General features: G+C 45.6%; 1 protein-coding gene across 3 annotated transcripts in view; it reads left to right on the forward strand.

Annotated features, from left to right (window-relative positions):
- plcd1a (phospholipase C, delta 1a) overlaps positions 1–17,765 on the forward strand; it is a 178,731-nt gene that overhangs the window by 150,693 nt on the left and 10,273 nt on the right. For all 3 annotated transcript variants that reach the window (XM_038798567.1, XM_038798568.1, XM_038798566.1), the window contains 2 exons: positions 2,197–2,343; positions 4,170–4,326. In XM_038798567.1, coding sequence (XP_038654495.1) covers positions 2,197–2,343; positions 4,170–4,326 — 304 coding nt within the window. The remainder of the gene's footprint in view (positions 1–2,196; positions 2,344–4,169; positions 4,327–17,765) is intronic.

The raw sequence follows: 17,765 nt of genomic DNA on the forward strand, positions 1-17,765 counted from the left end.
CTGAGCTGAATCGAGGCCTGCATCACTTGACGAAGCCTCAGTCTGATGAGCTTTATTGTGTCACCGACGGCCACCCCTTGTTTGGTTGGCAGGAGAATTTTTGGAAGATTCTGCTGGTCGCAAATCAAGGTGCTTTCCGGCGACAGCTTTTCACGAAGACAAGAGGGTGTTTCACAGCAAGAGAACGGAGCGATTTAGCAGCTGGGGGCGGTTGTTGCTGTGTGAAGAGGTCATGCCACCAATCATGAGCTCCCACTTAACTGGAGTACAAGGAGGGCTTGTTTCGTCCAACACAAGTTTATATTTTTGTCGGATGCAGTAATTTAATTCAGCCATCCGCTCACCCAGTGATTCAGTTATAAATGTACGTTTGAAGCATACTGGCAGATCATTACTTCCACCCAACCTGTGTGGAGGGAGCTGATCACAGTCAGTCGCTGGTAGGAATGCTACAAGTGATTTGCAGTTCCACCTCCTGCTTGGTAGGAGAAAATGGAGCCAGGAGCCATGTGGTACCCAATTCTGACAGCGAGGGTGGTACAGTGGTTAGCACTGCTGCCTCACAGCGCCAGGGACACGGGTTCAATTCCGGCCTTGGGTGACTGTCTGGGCGGAGTCTGCACGTTCTCCCCGTGTCTGCGTGGGTTTCCTCCGGGTGCTCCGGTTTCCTCCCTCAGTCCAAAGATGTGCGGGTTAGGCGGATTGGCCATGCTAAATTGCCCCTCAGTGTCCAGGGATGTGCAGGTTACGTTATGGGGCTACGGGGATAGGGTGGGGACATGGGTAGAGTGCGCTTTGGGAAGGTTGGTGCAGACTCGATTGGCCAAATGGCCTCCGTCTGCACTGTAGGCTTTCTATGATTATGATCAACATTATCTTTATTAATGTCACAAGTAGGCTTACGTTAACACTGCAATGAAGTTACTGTGAAAATCCCCTAGTCACCACATTCCGGCACCTGTTCGGGTACACGGAGGGAGAATTCAGAATGTCCAATTCACCTAACAAGCACGTCTTTGGGACTTGTGGGAGGAAACTGGAGCACCCGGAGGAAACCCACGCAGACACGGGGAGAACGTGCAGACTCCGGACAGACAGTGACCCAAGCTGGGAATCGAACCTGGGACCCTGGCGCTGTGAAGCAACAGTGAGACACTGGGGACGGGACCAAAATAGTGAGAAGCCTTTAGCACCTTGGGGTGCTCCACTTGGGATAACTCCACTTCAGCTTTACAAGGAGGCATTAAAACTGTGGTGTGTGAGGAGGCAGCCTAGTGGTTCTGGTCCATGAGGGCAGCACGGTAGCATAGTGGCTAGCACAATTGCTTCACCGCTCCAGGGTCCCAGGTTCGATTCCCGGCTTGGGTCACTGTCTGTGCGGAGTCTGCACATACTCCCCGTGTGTGCGTGGGTTTCCTCCGGGTGCTCCGGTTTCCTCCCACAGTCCAAAGATGTGCGGGTTGGGTGGATTGGCCATGCTAAATTGCCCTTAGTGTCCAAAATTGCCCTTAGTGTTGGGTGGGGTTACTGGGTTATGGGATAGGGTGGAGGTGTTGACCTCGGGTAGGGTGCTCTTTCCAAGAGCCGGTGCAGACTCGATGGGCCGAATGGCCTCCTTCTGCACTGGAAATGCTATGATGCCCCTTTTTCCCAGGGTACCTGAAGCCTACAGTTGAGAAGGTCCTGTGGTGTCGTTCCCCGAGTGTTATCAAGGCAGGAATTGTCATTAGCACCGAGGGGGGTAAGTGAGGTGGGCCAGCTGTAACGTGCAGGTGGACACGACTGATTGTCCACCTCCTTGAGTCGGAGCATTCAAAGATCACGGTGCCTCCTGCCAACACAATATGGTCACTGATGCCTGCTTGGTGAATATTTTAAGAGTAATGTCAGTGGATTGTAGGTTGCTGCGCGTGTTAAAGACAAGGCAAAACCCCACCAATCATGCGGGCAGGAACAGAGATGGCCATACACGCGCCCTGCCGCACATCAGCCCCTCTAAATATGGTGGCCGTTATCCTGTTCCTGTCGCCAGCACACAACTGCGCATGAGGGGCGTTGGCAGCAAATGCAACCTTTCGAGATAGGACTGGGCCCACCGTCGTATTTTGGAAATGTGGGGACTGTGGGGGGAATTCAGTATAAACGATGCCTCTGTATATTTAGTAATTGTTTCTTGATGTGGTGGATTATTCGCAGCAACTGAAGGGGAAAATCCTGGTGAAGGGAAAGAGGCTGAATCGTCTCGAGGGTAACCAGGAGGCAGACGAGAACGACGAGGTGTCTGATGAGGATGAGGCAGCTGAAGGGGACAGTGACGATGAGAAAAAGGAAATAAAAGTGAAGGTGGGTAATCCCTACTTCCCTCCCCACTTCTTTATATCTTCCTTTCCTTCCATCCCCCCCTCCCTCTTTCCAACCCTCAATCCATCTATCCCTCGGCCTCTGCATCACATATTACCCTCACTCTTACTCCATTCCTTCACAAATCCCTCGCTCACTCCCTCACTCCTGCTACATAGAAACGAAGAGGAGGAGGAGGCCATTCGGCCCTTTGAGCCTGCTCCGCCATTCATTACGATCATGGCTGGTAATCAAGTTCAATACCCTGATCCTACCCCTACCCCAACATCCCTTTGCCCCCAGAGCTATATCTAATACAATGGTAATAACAGTTCACAAGAGAAAACGAGCAGAGGGATGGGAATATCTGTCTGGATTACGGGAAGGAGCTCCGGGATTGGGAGAGAATTGGCACAGGTGTGAGTGAGACACGAGAAGCTGCTCAATGCAAACATTTGGCCTGCAGCCATCACTAGAGTTAAGGCACGCCCCTCCGAGTTTGGAGCTGAAGTACAGAGGGAACTTCACTCTGTCCCCAGCAAACACTCCCCGGGCAGATACAGCACCGGGTTAGATACAGAGTCGCAAAAAATTGGTTGACAGTTGCAACAGGTGATTAAGAAGACGAATGGAGTTTTGTCCTTCATTGCTAGAGGGATGAAGTTAAAGACTAGGGAGGTTATGCTGCAATTGTATAAGGTGTTAGTGAGGCCACACCTGGAGTATTGTGTTCAGTTTTGGTCTCCTTACCTGAGAAAGGACGTACTGGCGCTGGAGGGTGTGCAGAGGAGATTCACTAGGTTAATCCCAGAGCTGAAGGGATTGGATTATGAGGAGAGGTTGAGTAGACTGGGACTGTACTCGTTGGAATTTAGAAGGATATGGGGGGGGATCTTATAGAAACGTTTAAAATTATGAAGGGAATAGCTAGGATAGATGTGGGCAGGTTGTTTCCACTGGCGGGTGACAGCAGAACTAGGCGACATAGCCTCAAAATAAGGGGAAGTAGATTTAGGACTGAGTTTAGGAGGAACTTCTTCACCCAAAGAGTTGTGAATCTATGGAATTCCTTGCCCAGTGAAGCAGTTGAGGCTCCTTCGTTAAATGTTTTTAAGATAAAGATAGTTTTTTGAAGAATAAAGGGATTAAGGGTTATGGTGTTCGGGCCGGAAAGTGGAGCTGAGTCCACAAAAGATCAGCCATGATCTCATTGAATGGCGGAGCAGGCTCGAGGGTCCAGATGGCCTACTCCTGCTCCTAGTTCTTATGTTCTAATGTACTGTTATTGCATACAGAAATGTTCCCCCGTATCAACCTGGACTTGCTTGTTGCCAGCTTGCACTGACTTGTGGTTTAATTAAAGACTTGGGGTCTCCCCATCGATCATCTCACTTCAAAACAGAAGAGTCATAGACGTTTGGAGCACCGACGGTGGTGGTTTGGCCCCTCCTCCCCATGCCAGCCCTTTAAACGGGCTACCTAATTAATGCCTTAGCCCTCTCTCCCCTGCTCGATCTCCAGAACCCTGTACATTATCCCTTTCCAAGTATTTGTCCCAGTTCCCCATTGAAAGTTCCCACCGGCTTGCTACTCAGGTTAAAAATAAATAAATCGCATCTTGGATGTCTCCGAGATATCTCGGGTCGTGGTAGGGCGCCATGCGGTCTTGCCAACTGTGGGGTTGGGCATGGGATTCCGGCTCGGGTCCTGACTTGGTGCCAGCCAGAATACCATTCACCCACCTCGCCAAGCGCAGAATTGGCTGATGAAACTATATTTGTGAAACCCTGCACCTTTAACTCTCGTGGCTAAATGCCTGTTTACCCCAGGGCGGGAAGATAAAGTTGGCCAAGGATCTCTCGGACCTTGTCATCTACTGCAAGAGTGTCCACTTCAACGGGTTTGAAGACGCCGCGCACAAACAGGTCTTCTACGAGATGTCATCCTTTGTAGAAAACAAGTTCAATAAACTGACACAGGAAACGGGTAAGTCAAGCACAAGAAATAGTAGCTGGTGTATACCATTCAACCCTTCATAAGACCAAAAGGTATAGGAGCAGAATTAGCCCATTGACTTTGCCATTCGAGCATGGCCGACATGTTTCCCATCCCCCATTCTCCTGCCTTCTCCCCGTAACCCCTGATCCCCTTATTAATCAAGAACACCAGATTTGTGCTTGAGGAGCTGTTACCTAAAGGACTGCTCCAAGCTTACTCCACCATTCATCATGGCTGATCTTCAGTTCCTTGCACGCTCCCATATTTCTCGATTCCCTTATTGCCCAAAAAATCTACTGATCTCGGTCTCAAATGCGCCCGAGGACTGATCTCTGGGCGAGAAATTCCCAAAGTTCACAATCCCAAGTGCAGAAATTTCTCCTCTGTCATTAGTGACCGACCGCATATCCTGAGACTGTGACCTCCCTTGTGTTCCAGTTTCCCAATCCTGGGAAAACACCCTCTCAATATATATGCTTGTCGAGCCCCTTAAGAATGTTGCGTATGACAATGAGATCCTATACCATTCTTCTAAATTCCAGAGACTATAAGTCCATCAGACTCTATCTCTCAAGGTCATTTGACAAAAGAAAAGTCCTAGATCTGCCACCGAATTAATGCTACCTTAAATAGGCCCTGTACAAGGTCAGCTTAAAAAAAACTTCTTTCGTGACTTCCGTGCACGAAATGCACAAAGCAGGCTCTGGAATCAACTGTGTTATCATGACTGAATCATCCGCTCTCTGATGTTGTCTGTGGAAAGGAATATTGTCCAGGCGACATGCGCAAACACCCCTTTTCCTCTTTTAATAAAAGTAATGGCCATGGGATATTTTATTCCCACCTGAGAGAGGGGCAGGCGCAGGAGCTTGGGATGGTTACAGAACAGGAGGTGACCATTCAGCCCGTCATGTCTGTGCTCCGCTCGTCCCACACCCCTGTCTTTTCCTCATACCCCTGCATACTTTTTTTAATCTTCAGATAATTATCCGATTCCCTTTTGAAAGCCACAATTCAATTTGTCTTCACCGCGCTGGGGGGCAGTGCATTCCAGATCCTAACCACTCCCTGCGTTATTCCTCATGTCACCATTGGTTCTTTTGTAATTTGCGTTGAATCGATGTCCTCTCCCCTCTCAACCTTCTCCAGGCGAACAGTCCCAGCTTCTTCACTGTATTTTATTACAATCCCAGACCAGACCCCAACAGTGGCTATGATACTGGGCCGAACCCTCAATATTTTAGTTTATATTTAAAAGACTGAGTGGAAAGAATGATTCGCTCCAGGAGTAATTGCATGAAGAAATAGGGGTTTGATGTTTTTAGAACAAAACTTTATTATGAATATAATATTAAACTCTGGCAACTTCAAACCCAAAAAGAACAACGTACAATTTACACCTTAAACACTACTACTCAATTTCCCATTAAACAATAAGAAAATAGACATACAGATCTCAATCTGTATGGGAGAATTGTGGACTCCGCGTCAGGCAGATCCGAATGCAACTCCTCTCTCCAAAGTTTCTCCACAACTGCCTCTGTCCACAGCTTCTCAAAATGTGTCTCTGCCTTCCTTGGCTCCAATCCAGGAATTTCCCCAAGCTGAAAAACAAATGCTCGCTGCAGGCTGCTAAGCACTTTAACTCCACAGGGACAGCCCCAGTCAAACCACAGTCCATTAGCCTGGACTGAAAAACACATTATTTTGTCAATCTCACCTCAGGGCTGCTTAAAAAAACAACCCAGGGCCTACAAAACAGAATTATTAAAAAAACATGACCATTGCAGTCAAACACACTCTAACCGCAGGCTTTTAACTGTTAAATTGCCCAATACTTTAGAATCCGATATTCCTAAAGTCTTCCAGTCGTCACAGTTCCTGTGAGGAAGTTGCTCATCCCTGGAACCATTCTCGTGAATCTTGTCTGCAGTCGTCTCTAAGGTCTTCACATCGGTCCTAAAATGGTGCTAGAGCTGGGAGGGGCAATGAATGCTGGCCTAGCCAGCGAAGCCCATGTCTCGTGAATAAAACAAATGCTGCAGCTGAATCCAAACGAGAGTTTTTAAAAGATTCACCGTAGACTTTGTTCTCTTTACCTTTATTTATAAATTCCAGGACCTTGAATGCTTTATCAATGACTTTCAAACTGTCCCACTGCCTTCCTGCACATCCCCCCCCCCAACCCGGGTCCCGCTGCCTCCTGAACCACATTTAGAATTGTATCCTTTATTTTATGTTTTATTTTTATGTTGCCTTTGGTTACCGGTGAGGGTGATGGTTCCTCGGGGTAGTGCAGCCAGAGCTAAGTCTCTGGCATCACAGGTTACTCAGCTGGATAGGAGGGGTATGAGGTTAATAGGGATTGACGATTCCATAGTCGGGGGACTGGCAGGCGTTCCCCCGGCAACAAACGTGACTCCAGAGCGGTGTGTTGCTTCCCTGACGCCAAGGTCAAAACGGAGTGGCTGCAGATATCCTTCTGGGGCAGGGTAAACAGCCAATGGCCGTGGTCCACGCTGGTACCAACGATATAGGGATCAGCAGGAAGGCAAATGCAATGTTAGCATTCATGTCGAGAGGGCTAGAATATAAGAGCAGGGATGTACTTCTGAGGCTGTCTAAGGCTCTGGTCAGACCCCATAATAATAATCTTTTTTGTCACAAGTAGGCTTACATTAACACTGCAATGAAGTTACAGTGAAAAGCCCCTAGTTGCCACATTTCAGCACCTGTTCAGTACACAGAGGGAGAATTCAGAATGTCCAATTCACCTAACAGCACGTCTTTCGGGACCTGTGGGAGGAAACCAGAGTGTGGGGTCTGACCAGAGCCTTAGACAGCCTCAGAAGTACATCCCTGGTCTTGTATTCATAGATGTAATAGAATTTACAGTGCAGAAGGAGGCCATCCGGCCCATCGCGTCTGCACCGGCTCCTGGAAAGAGCACCCTACCCAAGGTTAACACCTCCACCCTATCCCCATAACCCAGTAACCCCACCCAACACTAAGGGCAATTTTGGATACTACGGGCAATTTATCATGTCCAATCCACCTAACCCGCACATCTTTGGACTGTGGGAGGAAACCGGAGCACCCGGAGGAAACCCACGCACACACGGGGAGGATGTGCAGACTCAGCACAGACAGTGACCTAAGCCGGAATTGAACCTGGGACCCTGGAGCCGTATTCTAGCCCTCTTGACATGAATGGTAACATTGCATTTGCCTTTTTAACTGCCGACTGAACCTGCGCGTTAACCTTCAGGGAATCTTGAACAATGACTCCCAAGTCCATTTGTGCTTCTGATTGCCTTAGCATTTCCCCATTTAGAAAATAATCTATGCCTCCATTTCTCCTTCCAAAGTCATAACCTCACACTTTTCCACATTGTATTTCATTTACCACTTCATTGCCCACTCTCCCAGCCTATCCAAATCCTTCTGCAGCCTGGTTGCTTCCTCAATACTACCTGTCCCTCTACAGATCTTTGTATCATCTGCAAACGTAGCAACAGTGCCTTCAGTACCGTCTTCCAGATCATTAATGTATATTGCGGAGGTTTTGGTCCCAGCACAGACCCCTGAGGCACACCACTAGCCACCGGCTGCCATCCTGAAAAAGACCCCTTTATCCCCACTCTCTGCCTTCTGCCAGTCAGCCAATCCTCTATCCATGCCAATATCGTATCCTTAACACCATGGGCTCTTAATTTATTTAACAGTCTCCTATGCGGCACCTTGCAAAAGGTCTTCTGGAAATCTAAATAAATCACGTCCACTGGTTCTCCTTTGTTACCTCCTCAAAGAACTCTAACAGATTTGTCAGACATGATCTCCCCTCGACGAACCTGCGTGGGTTTCACCCCACAACCCAAAGATGCGCAGGGTAGGTGGATTGGCCACACTCTAAATTGCCCCTCAATTGGAAAAAAATAATTGGGTACTCTAAATTTAATTTTCAAAAAAACATTTCTGAGGCATTGGGACTGATTCTGGGGCAGGTGGGTCCTGTATAAACTGGAAGGGTTATTAACCGGGCAGGGGCAAATATCCTGGCAGTGAGATTTGTTAGTGCTGTTGGGGAGAGTTTAAACCAACTTGCTTTGCGGGGTGGGGGGGTGGGTGGGAGGGAAAGGCCCCGAAGGGTAACTCAAAATGGAAGGAAATAAAGTTGGTATCAGGAAGTAGAAAAGTAGAAAGTGAAATTGAAAAGTAGGAAAAATGAAGGCAAGCATCAGCCAAGCTTATAATGTGGAATAAAGTCAAATAACGGATGTGCGAGGCAGTTTTTTTGCGCAGAGGGTGGTGAGTGCCTGGAACGTGTTGTCCGGTGAGGCTGTGGAAGCAGATACATTAACGGCATTCAAAAGGCACCTTGACAAACACATGGACAGAATGGGTATAGAGGGGTACGGCACATGGAAGCGCTGAGGGTTTTGGCCAAGTTTGGTACGAGCTTGGAGGGCCGAAGGGCCTATTCCTGTGCTGTTTTGTTCTTACATTTAGGAGGAAAAGGAGGTGGTGTTGAGCTGGTAATAAGGGATATGATCAGTACATTAATTAGTACGGGTACGATTGGAAAAAAAAAAAATGTCAAATCTGTTTGGGTGGAGCTAATAAATGACCAGATGCAGCAAACATCGGAAGGAGTTGTTTATAGACCACCAAACAGTAGTGGTGGTGTGGGACATGGTATTAATCAGGAGATGAGAGAAGCGAGTAGCATGGGCAATACAATAATCGTGGGTAACTTCAATCTGCATTTAGACTGCCCTCACGGCGGTGGGGGTGGGGGGGTTTTAGAGAGTGTTGTGGATGGTTTTCTAGAGCAGTAGGTTGAGGACCCAACTAGAGAAGAGGCTATTCTGGATCTAGTATTGTGTCATGCTAAGGGGCTAATTCTTGTAACAGAACCCTTTAGGGACGAGTGACCATAATATGCTGGAATTTTGCTTTGTTTGGAAAATGAAGTAGTTCAATTTGAAGCCAGGGTGTTAAATTTGAGCCAAGGAAATTATGAGCGTCTGAGAGGAAAATTGGCAGAGGTGGACTGGGGAGAAGGTGTGATGGTACACAGGCAATGGAAAGTCTTGAAAGAATTATTACCGATTTTTTCCAGCAACTGTCTAGTTGCTTCAAGGCGCAAAACCCTTCAAATGAATCAGTCATTCCTGGCTAACGAAGAAAGTTGGGGATTGAATAAGGTGAAAAGAAAGTGGCCAGTGGTAAGGATTGGGAAGATTTCAGATCCAACAAACAAGAACCAAGAAACTGATTAAGAAAGGGAGAATATGAATGTAAACGGTTGTGATGAATGTAAGAAATTGCCATATTTAATATTTTGGGTTTTTTGCAATAATATTATTAAAACCTAGGTTAATATGCATACACACAGAATTCCTGCTAGAGCTGTGATTAAATGTGAGGTAATCAGTGATTTTTTTTCAGGGGAAATGTTCTGCTAATAGATATTAAAAACCATTTGACCTGTTTGCAGGTAGAGAGCTGATGTCATGGTGTAACAGTTTGAGCCTGGCTAAACAAATTAAGGCACATCTTTTAACAAGAGACAAAAGAATGCTGTGTGCTTTGAGTGCAGCTGGTGTAGTTAATGGGAGGGATGAGGTCTGTCTGGAAAAAGAGAGTTGCTTCCATGGCTCTTATGCTGAGCAGGAGGGTTTCAATTTGGTCCTAAAAAGGGTTCTCTCTCCAAAGATTCTGTGCAAAGGTGAGCAAGTAAAAACCCTGGTTTAACTTTATTCAGGAGTGGGATTCAATACTTATTTGGGTTTGCTTGTTTGGAATGTATAGAGGCAGGTTTAGAAAACAAGATAAGATGCTGTAACTGTTATCTGTAAAGCTATTTTGGCAGCATGGTGGCACAGTGGTCAGCACTGCTGCCTCTCGGCACCAGGGACCCGGGTTCAATTCCAGCCTCGGGTGACTGTGTGGAGTTTGCAGATTCTCCCTGTGTCTGCGTGGGTTTCCTCCGGGTGCTCCGGTTTTCTCCCGCAGTCCAAAGATGTGCAGGTTAGGCGGATTGGCCGTGCTAAATTGCCCCTTGGCGTGCAAAGAAGTGTAGCTTAGGTGGGGTTCGGTGTTTAGAGAATAAGACTTGGAAGTGGAGTTGGGTTTTCTTTCAGAGGGTGAGTGCAAACTCAATGGACCAAATGGCCTCCTTCTGCACTGTAGGGATTCTATATTTCTTTTGTTACTAATGTGGTTAATTCTGTGTTTAAAGTTAAGTTTATTTTAACGTAAGAGATACCGGTTGGAGTAGCTTTTCCTCACAGCTTTACAAAGTAAAAATAGTTGGGTTCCATTTCAGAATCCTAACACTAGCAACCAACAAAAACTGACAGAAAGCTTCTCCAGATAAATAACAAGGAAATGTTTGGCGAAGACAAATTAAAAATGAAAATGGCTTATTGTCACGAGTAGGCTTCAATGAAGTTACTGTGAAAAGCCCCTAGTCGCCACATTCCGGCGCCTGTCCGGGGAGGCTGGTACGGGAATCGAACCGTGCTGCTGGCCTGCTTGGTCTGCTTTAAAAGCCAGCGATTTAGCCGAGTGAGCTAAACCAGCCCCATCACAGGTCCATCACAGACAGCGTCAGGAGAATTTATAGTGAGGAATGTCAGAGAAACTAAATGGTCACTCTGTCCGTCTTCACTGAGGAAGATACAAGAAATTTCCCAGAATTATACATCCAAGGGACGAAGGACAATGAGGAATTGAAGGAAATTAGTTTTAGTAAGAAGGTTGTATTGGAGAAAGTAATGTCCCAGGGACCTGATATTTACATCCCAGAGTGTTGAAAGAGGTCGCCGGGGAGGTAGTGGATTAATTAGTGATCGATTCTGGAATGGTTCCTGCAGATTGGAAGGTAGAAAATGGCACCCAGTATTAAAGAATAGAGGAAGGGAGAAAATTGGGCACTACAGATGTGTTAGCTATACATCAGTAGTAGGGAAAATGCTGGAATATATTATAAAAGGAAGTGATTAATTGGCAGTGGAACAATAATGATGTTGATTGGGCTTTGTCAACATGGATTTCCGAATGGAAAATCACGTTCGGTAAACTTGGAGTTTTTTGAGGATGTTACAAACTGGATTGATAAAGGAGTTGGTGGATATAGTATACTTGGATTTTCAGAAGCCTTTTGAAAATATCTCTCAGAAAATTGGTTAGCAACATAAAAGCACACGGAATCGGAGGTAATGTACGGCTTGGATTAAGCATTAGCTGACAGACTGAATATAGAGATTAGGAATAAAGAGGAATAACCAGGGGCTGGTTTAGCACACTGGGCTAAATTGCTGGCTTTTAAAGCAGACCCAGGCAGGCCAGCAGCACGGTTCAATTCCTGTACCAGCCTCCCCGAACAGGTGCCGGAATGTGGCGACTAGGGGCTTTTCGCAGTAGCTTTATTTGAAGTCTACTCATGACAATAAGCGATTTTCATTTTTACAGGGGCTGGTTTAGCACAGGGCTAAATCCCTGACTTTGAAAGCAGACCAAGGCAGGCCGGCAGCACGGTTCAATTCCCGAACCAGCCTCCCCGAACAGGTGCCAGAATGTGGCGACTAGGGGCTTTTCACAGTAACTTCATTTGAAGCCTACTTGTGACAATAAGCGATTTTCATTTTCATTTTTTCATTCTTCTATTGGCAGGCTGTGACGAGTGGGGGACAGTAAGGATCGGTACTTAGGCCTAACTTCATAATATATATATCAATGGTTTGGAGTTTGGAATCAAATATAATAATTCCAAGTTTGCAGATGACACTGAGCTAGGTGGGAATGTGTTGTGGGGAAGTGGCTACATGAGGCTTTGGACAGATTTAGCAAGGGGCAAGAATTTGGCAGATGGTATATAATATGGAAAGTGTGAGGTTATCCACATTGGTAGGAAGAATAGATGTGAGTATTTCTTAAATGATAAGAGATTGAAAAGTGCAGATGTATGAAGGAACCTTGGTGTCCTTGTCAATATGTCACTGAAGGCTAACATGTTCTTCGCTGATGTAGCACAGTGGTTAACACAATTGCTTCACAGCTCCAGGGTCCCAGGTTCGATTCCTGGCTTGGGTCACTGTCTGTGCAGAGTCTGCACATTTTCCCTGTGTTTGTGTGGCATTTCCTCCGGGTGCTCCAGTTTCCTCCCACAGTCCAAAGATGTGCAGGTTAGGTGGATTGGCTGTTGTAAATTGCCCTTAGTGTCCAAAAAAGGTTAGGTGGGGTTACAGGGATGGGGTGGATGTCTGGGCGTGGATAGGGAGCTCTTTCCAAGGGCCGGTACAGGCTCGATGGGCTGAATGGCCTCTTTCTGCACTGTAAATTCTATGATTCATTCAATGTAAGTGGATGAAGAAAACCCCTTCCCCAGTTCTTTCTCCCCTTCCCATCCACCGCTTACTCACTGCTGTCACATTCAGCTGGGCAGGACCGGTGAAGTTTGGAGTCAGTGAAGGTTTGGTCAGGGTTACCTCGGCCAACAAGCCACAGCATTAACACCAAATTCATTTTTATGATGTGAAACCTTCCTGTTTTTCCACAGGAGATTTTAAAAAAATAATTTAGAGTACCCAATTCTGCGTTTTTTCCAATTAGGGGGCAATTTTAGGTGGTCAATCCACCTACCCTGCTCATCTTTGTGGGTTGTGGGGGCGAAACCCACGCAGACATTGGGAGAATGTGCAAACTCCACACGGACAGTGACCCGGGGCTGGGATCAAACCTGGGACCTCAGCGCCATGAGGCAGCAGTGCTAACCACTGCGCCACCCTGCTACCCCTTTCCACATTACCCTCACCTGGTTACTGTGAGGACATTACCCTAACCTGGTTAATGTGAGGACATTATCAGAACCTGGTTACTGTGAGGACATTACCCTAACCTGGTTAATGTGAGCACACTATCCTCACCTGGTTAATGTGAGGACATTATCAGAACCTGGTTACTGTGAGGACATTACTCTAACCTGGTTACTGTGAGGACATTACTCTAACCTGGTTACTGTGAGGACATTATCCTAACCTGGTTAATGTGAGCACATTATCAGAAACTGGTTACTGTGAGGACATTACTCTAACCTGGTTACTGTGAGGACATTACCCTAACCTGGTTAATGTGAGCACATTATCCTAATCTGGTTACTGTGAGCACATTATCCTAACCTGGTTACTGTGAGCACATTATCCTAATCTGGTTACTGTGAGGACATTACTCTAACCTGGTTAATGTGAGGACATTATCCTAACCTGGTTACTGTGAGCACATTATCCTAATCTGGTTACTGTGAGGACATTACTCTAACCTGGTTAATGTGAGCACACTATCCTAATCTGGTTAATGTGAGCACACTATCCTAATCTGGTTACTGTGAGCACACTATCCTAACCTGGTTACTGTGAGGACATTATCCTAACCTGGTTACTGTGAGGACATTATCCTAACCTGGTTACTGTGAGGATATTATCCTAACCTGGTTACTGTGAGGACATTATCCTAACCTGGTTACTGTGAGGATATTATCCTAACCTGGTTAATGTGAGCACATTATCCTAACCTGGTTAATGTGTGCACATGATCCTAACCAGGTTACTGTGAGGACATTACTCTAACCTGGTTAATGTGAGGACATTATCCTAACCTGGTTACTGTGAGCACATTATCCTAACCTGGTTACTGTGAGGACATTACTCTAACCTGGTTACTGTGAGCACATTATCCTAACCTGGTTACTGTGAGCACGTTATCCTAACCTGGTTAATGTGAGGACATTATCCTAACCTGGTTAATGTGAGGACATTAACCTAACCTGGTTAATGTGAGGACATTACTCTAACTTGGTTAATGTGAGGACATTATCCTAACCTGGTTAATGTGGGGAGATTATCCTAACCTGGTTAATGTGAGGACGTTACCCTAACCTGGTTAAGGTGAGGACATTATCCTAACCTGGTTACGGTGAGGACATTATCCTAACCTGGTTAATGTGAGGACGTTACTCTAACCTGGTTAAGGCGAGGACATTGTCCTAACCTGGTTAATGTGAGGACATTATCAGAACCTGGTTAATGTGAGCACATTATCCTAACCTGGTTACTGTGAGCACATTATCCTAACCTGGTTACTGTGAGCACATTATCCTACCCTGGTTAATGTGAGGATGTTACTCTAACCTGGTTAATGTGAGGACATTATCCAACCTGGTTAATGTGAGCACATTATCCTAACCTGGTTACTGTGAGCACATTATCCTAACCTGGTTACTGTGAGCACATTATCCTAACCTGTTTAATGTGAGCACATGATCCTAACCTGGTTAATGTGAGGACGTTACTCTAACCTGGTTAATGTGAGGACATTATCCCAACCTGGTTAATGTGAGCACATTATCCTAACCTGGGTACTGTGAGGATATTACTCTACTCTAACCTGGTTAATGTGAGGACGTTACTCTGACCTGGTTACTGTGAGCACATTATCCTAACCTGGTTAATGTGAGCACATTATCCTAACCTGGTTACTGTGAGCACATTATCCTAACCTGGTCAATGTGAGGACATTATCCTAACCTGGTTAATGTGAAGACATTAACCTAACCTGGTTAATGTGAGGACATTACTCTAACTTGGTTAATGTGAGGACATTATCCTAACCTGGTTAATGTGAGGACGTTACCCTAACCTGGTTAATGTGAGGACATTACTCTAACTTGGTTAATGTGAGGACATTATCCTAACCTGGTTAATGTGAGGACATTATCCTAACCTGGTTACGGTGAGGACATTATCCTAACCTGGTTAATGTGAGGACGTTACTCTAACCTGGTTAAGGCGAGGACATTGCCCTAACCTGGTTAATGTGAGGACATTATCCTAACCTGGTTAATGTAAGGACATTATCCTAACCTGGTTAATGTGAGGACATTATCAGAACCTGGTTAATGTGAGCACATTATCCTAACATGGTTACTGTGAGCACATTATCCTAACCTGGTTAATGTAAGGACATTACTCTAACCTGGTTAATGTGAGGACATTACCCTAACCTGGTTAATGTGAGCACATTATCCTAACCTGGTTAATGTGAGTACATTATCCTAACCTGGTTACTGTGAGCACATTATCCTAACCTGGTTACTGTGAGGACATTATCCTAACCTGGTTACTGTGAGCACATTATCCTAACCTGGTTAATGTGAGGACATTATCCTAACCTGGTTACTGTGAGGACATTATCCTAACCTGGTTACTGTGAGTACATTATCCTAACCTGGTTACTGTGAGGACATTATCCTAACCTGGTTAATGTGAGGACATTATCCTAACCTGGTTAATGTGAGCACATTATCCTAACCTGGTTACTGTGAGTACATTATCCTAACCTGGTTACTGTGAGCACATTATCCTAACCTGGTTACTGTGAGTACATTATCCTAACCTGGTTACTGTGAGCACATTATCCTAACCTGGTTACTGTGAGGACATTATCCTAACCTGGTTACTGTGAGCACATTATCCTAACCTGGTTAATGTGAGGACATTATCCTAACCTGGTTAATGTGAGGACATTATCCTAACCTGGTTAATGTGAGCACATTATCCTAACCTGGTTACTGTGAGCACATTACCCTAACCTGGTTAATGTGAGCACACTACCCTAACCTGGTTAATGTGAGCACATTATCCTAACCTGGTTACTGTGAGGACATTACTCTAACCTGGTTACTGTGAGGACATTATCCTAACCTGGTTAATGTGAGCACATTATCCTAACCTGGTCAATGTGAGCACATTATCCTAACCTGGTTACTGTGAGCACATTATCCTAACCTGGTCAATGTGAGGACATTACTCTAACCTGGTTACTGTGAGCACATTATCCTAACCTGGTTAATGTGAGCACACTACCCTAACCTGGTTAATGTGAGCACATTATCCTAACCTGGTTACTGTGAGGACGTTGCCCTAACCTGGTTAATGTGAGGACATTATCCTAACCTGGTTACTGTGAGCACATTATCCTAACCTGGTTACTGTGAGCACATTATCCTAACCTGGTTACTGTGAGCACATTATCCTAACCTGGTTACTGTGAGCACATTATCCTAACCTGGTTAATGTGAGGACATTATCCCAACCTGGTTAATGTGAGGACATTATCCTAACCTGGTCAATGTGAGGACATTACTCTAACCTGGTTAATGTGAGGACATTATCCTAACCTGGTTAATGTGAGCACATTATCCTAACCTGGTTACTGTGAGGATATTACTCTACTCTAACCTGGTTAATGTGAGGACGTTACTCTAACCTGGTTAATGTGAGCACATTACTCTAACCTGGTTACTGTGAGCACATTATCCTAACCTGGTTAATGTGAAGACATTAACCTAACCTGGTCAATGTGAGGACATTATCCTAACCTGGTCAATGTGAGGACATTACTCTAACCTGGTTACTGTGAGCACATTATCCTAACCTGGTTAATGTGAAGACATTAACCTAACCTGGTCAATGTGAGCACATTATCCTAACCTGGTCAATGTGAGGACATTATCGTCACCTAGTTACTGTGGGGATGTTACTCTAACCTGGTTAATGTGAGGACGTTACTCTAACCTGGTTAATGTGAGCACATTATCCTAACCTGGTTACCGTGAGGCTATTACTCTACTCTAACCTGGTTAATGTGAGGACGGTACTCTAACCTGGTTAATGTGAGCACATTACTCTAACCTGGTTACTGTGAGCACATTATCCTAACCTGGTTACTGTGAACACACTATCCTAACCTGGTTAATGTGAGGATGTTACCCTAACCTGGTTACTGTGAGGACGTTGCCCTAACCTGGTTAATGTGAGCACATTATCCTAACCTGGTTAATGTGAGGACATTATCGTCACCTAGTTACTGTGGGGATGTTACTCTAACCTGGTTAATGTGAGGACGTTACTCTAACCTGGTTAATGTGAGCACACTATCCTAACCTGGTCAATGTGAGGATGTTACTCTAACCTGGTTAATGTGAGCACGTTACTCTAACCTGGTTACTGTGAGGACATTACCCTAACCTGGTTACTGTGAGGACATTACCCTAACCTGGTTAATGTGCGGACGTAATGCTAACTTGGTCAATGTGAGGACATTACCCTAACTTAGTTAACGTGAGGTTGTTACTCTAACCTGGTTAATGTGAGGACGTAATGCTAACCTGGTCAATTTCAGGACATTACTCTAACTTGGTTAATGTGAGGATGTTACTCTAACCTGGTCAATGTGAGGGCATTACCCTAACCTGGTTACTGTGAGGCCGTTACTCTAACCTGCTTGACGTGAAGACATTACCCTAACCTGGTTAATGTGAGGATGTTACTCTAACCTGGTTAAATGTTAACAAGCTGTGTTTT

This window comes from Scyliorhinus canicula, chromosome 5, assembly GCF_902713615.1.
Source record: "Scyliorhinus canicula chromosome 5, sScyCan1.1, whole genome shotgun sequence".
Lineage (NCBI taxonomy): Eukaryota > Metazoa > Chordata > Chondrichthyes > Carcharhiniformes > Scyliorhinidae > Scyliorhinus > Scyliorhinus canicula.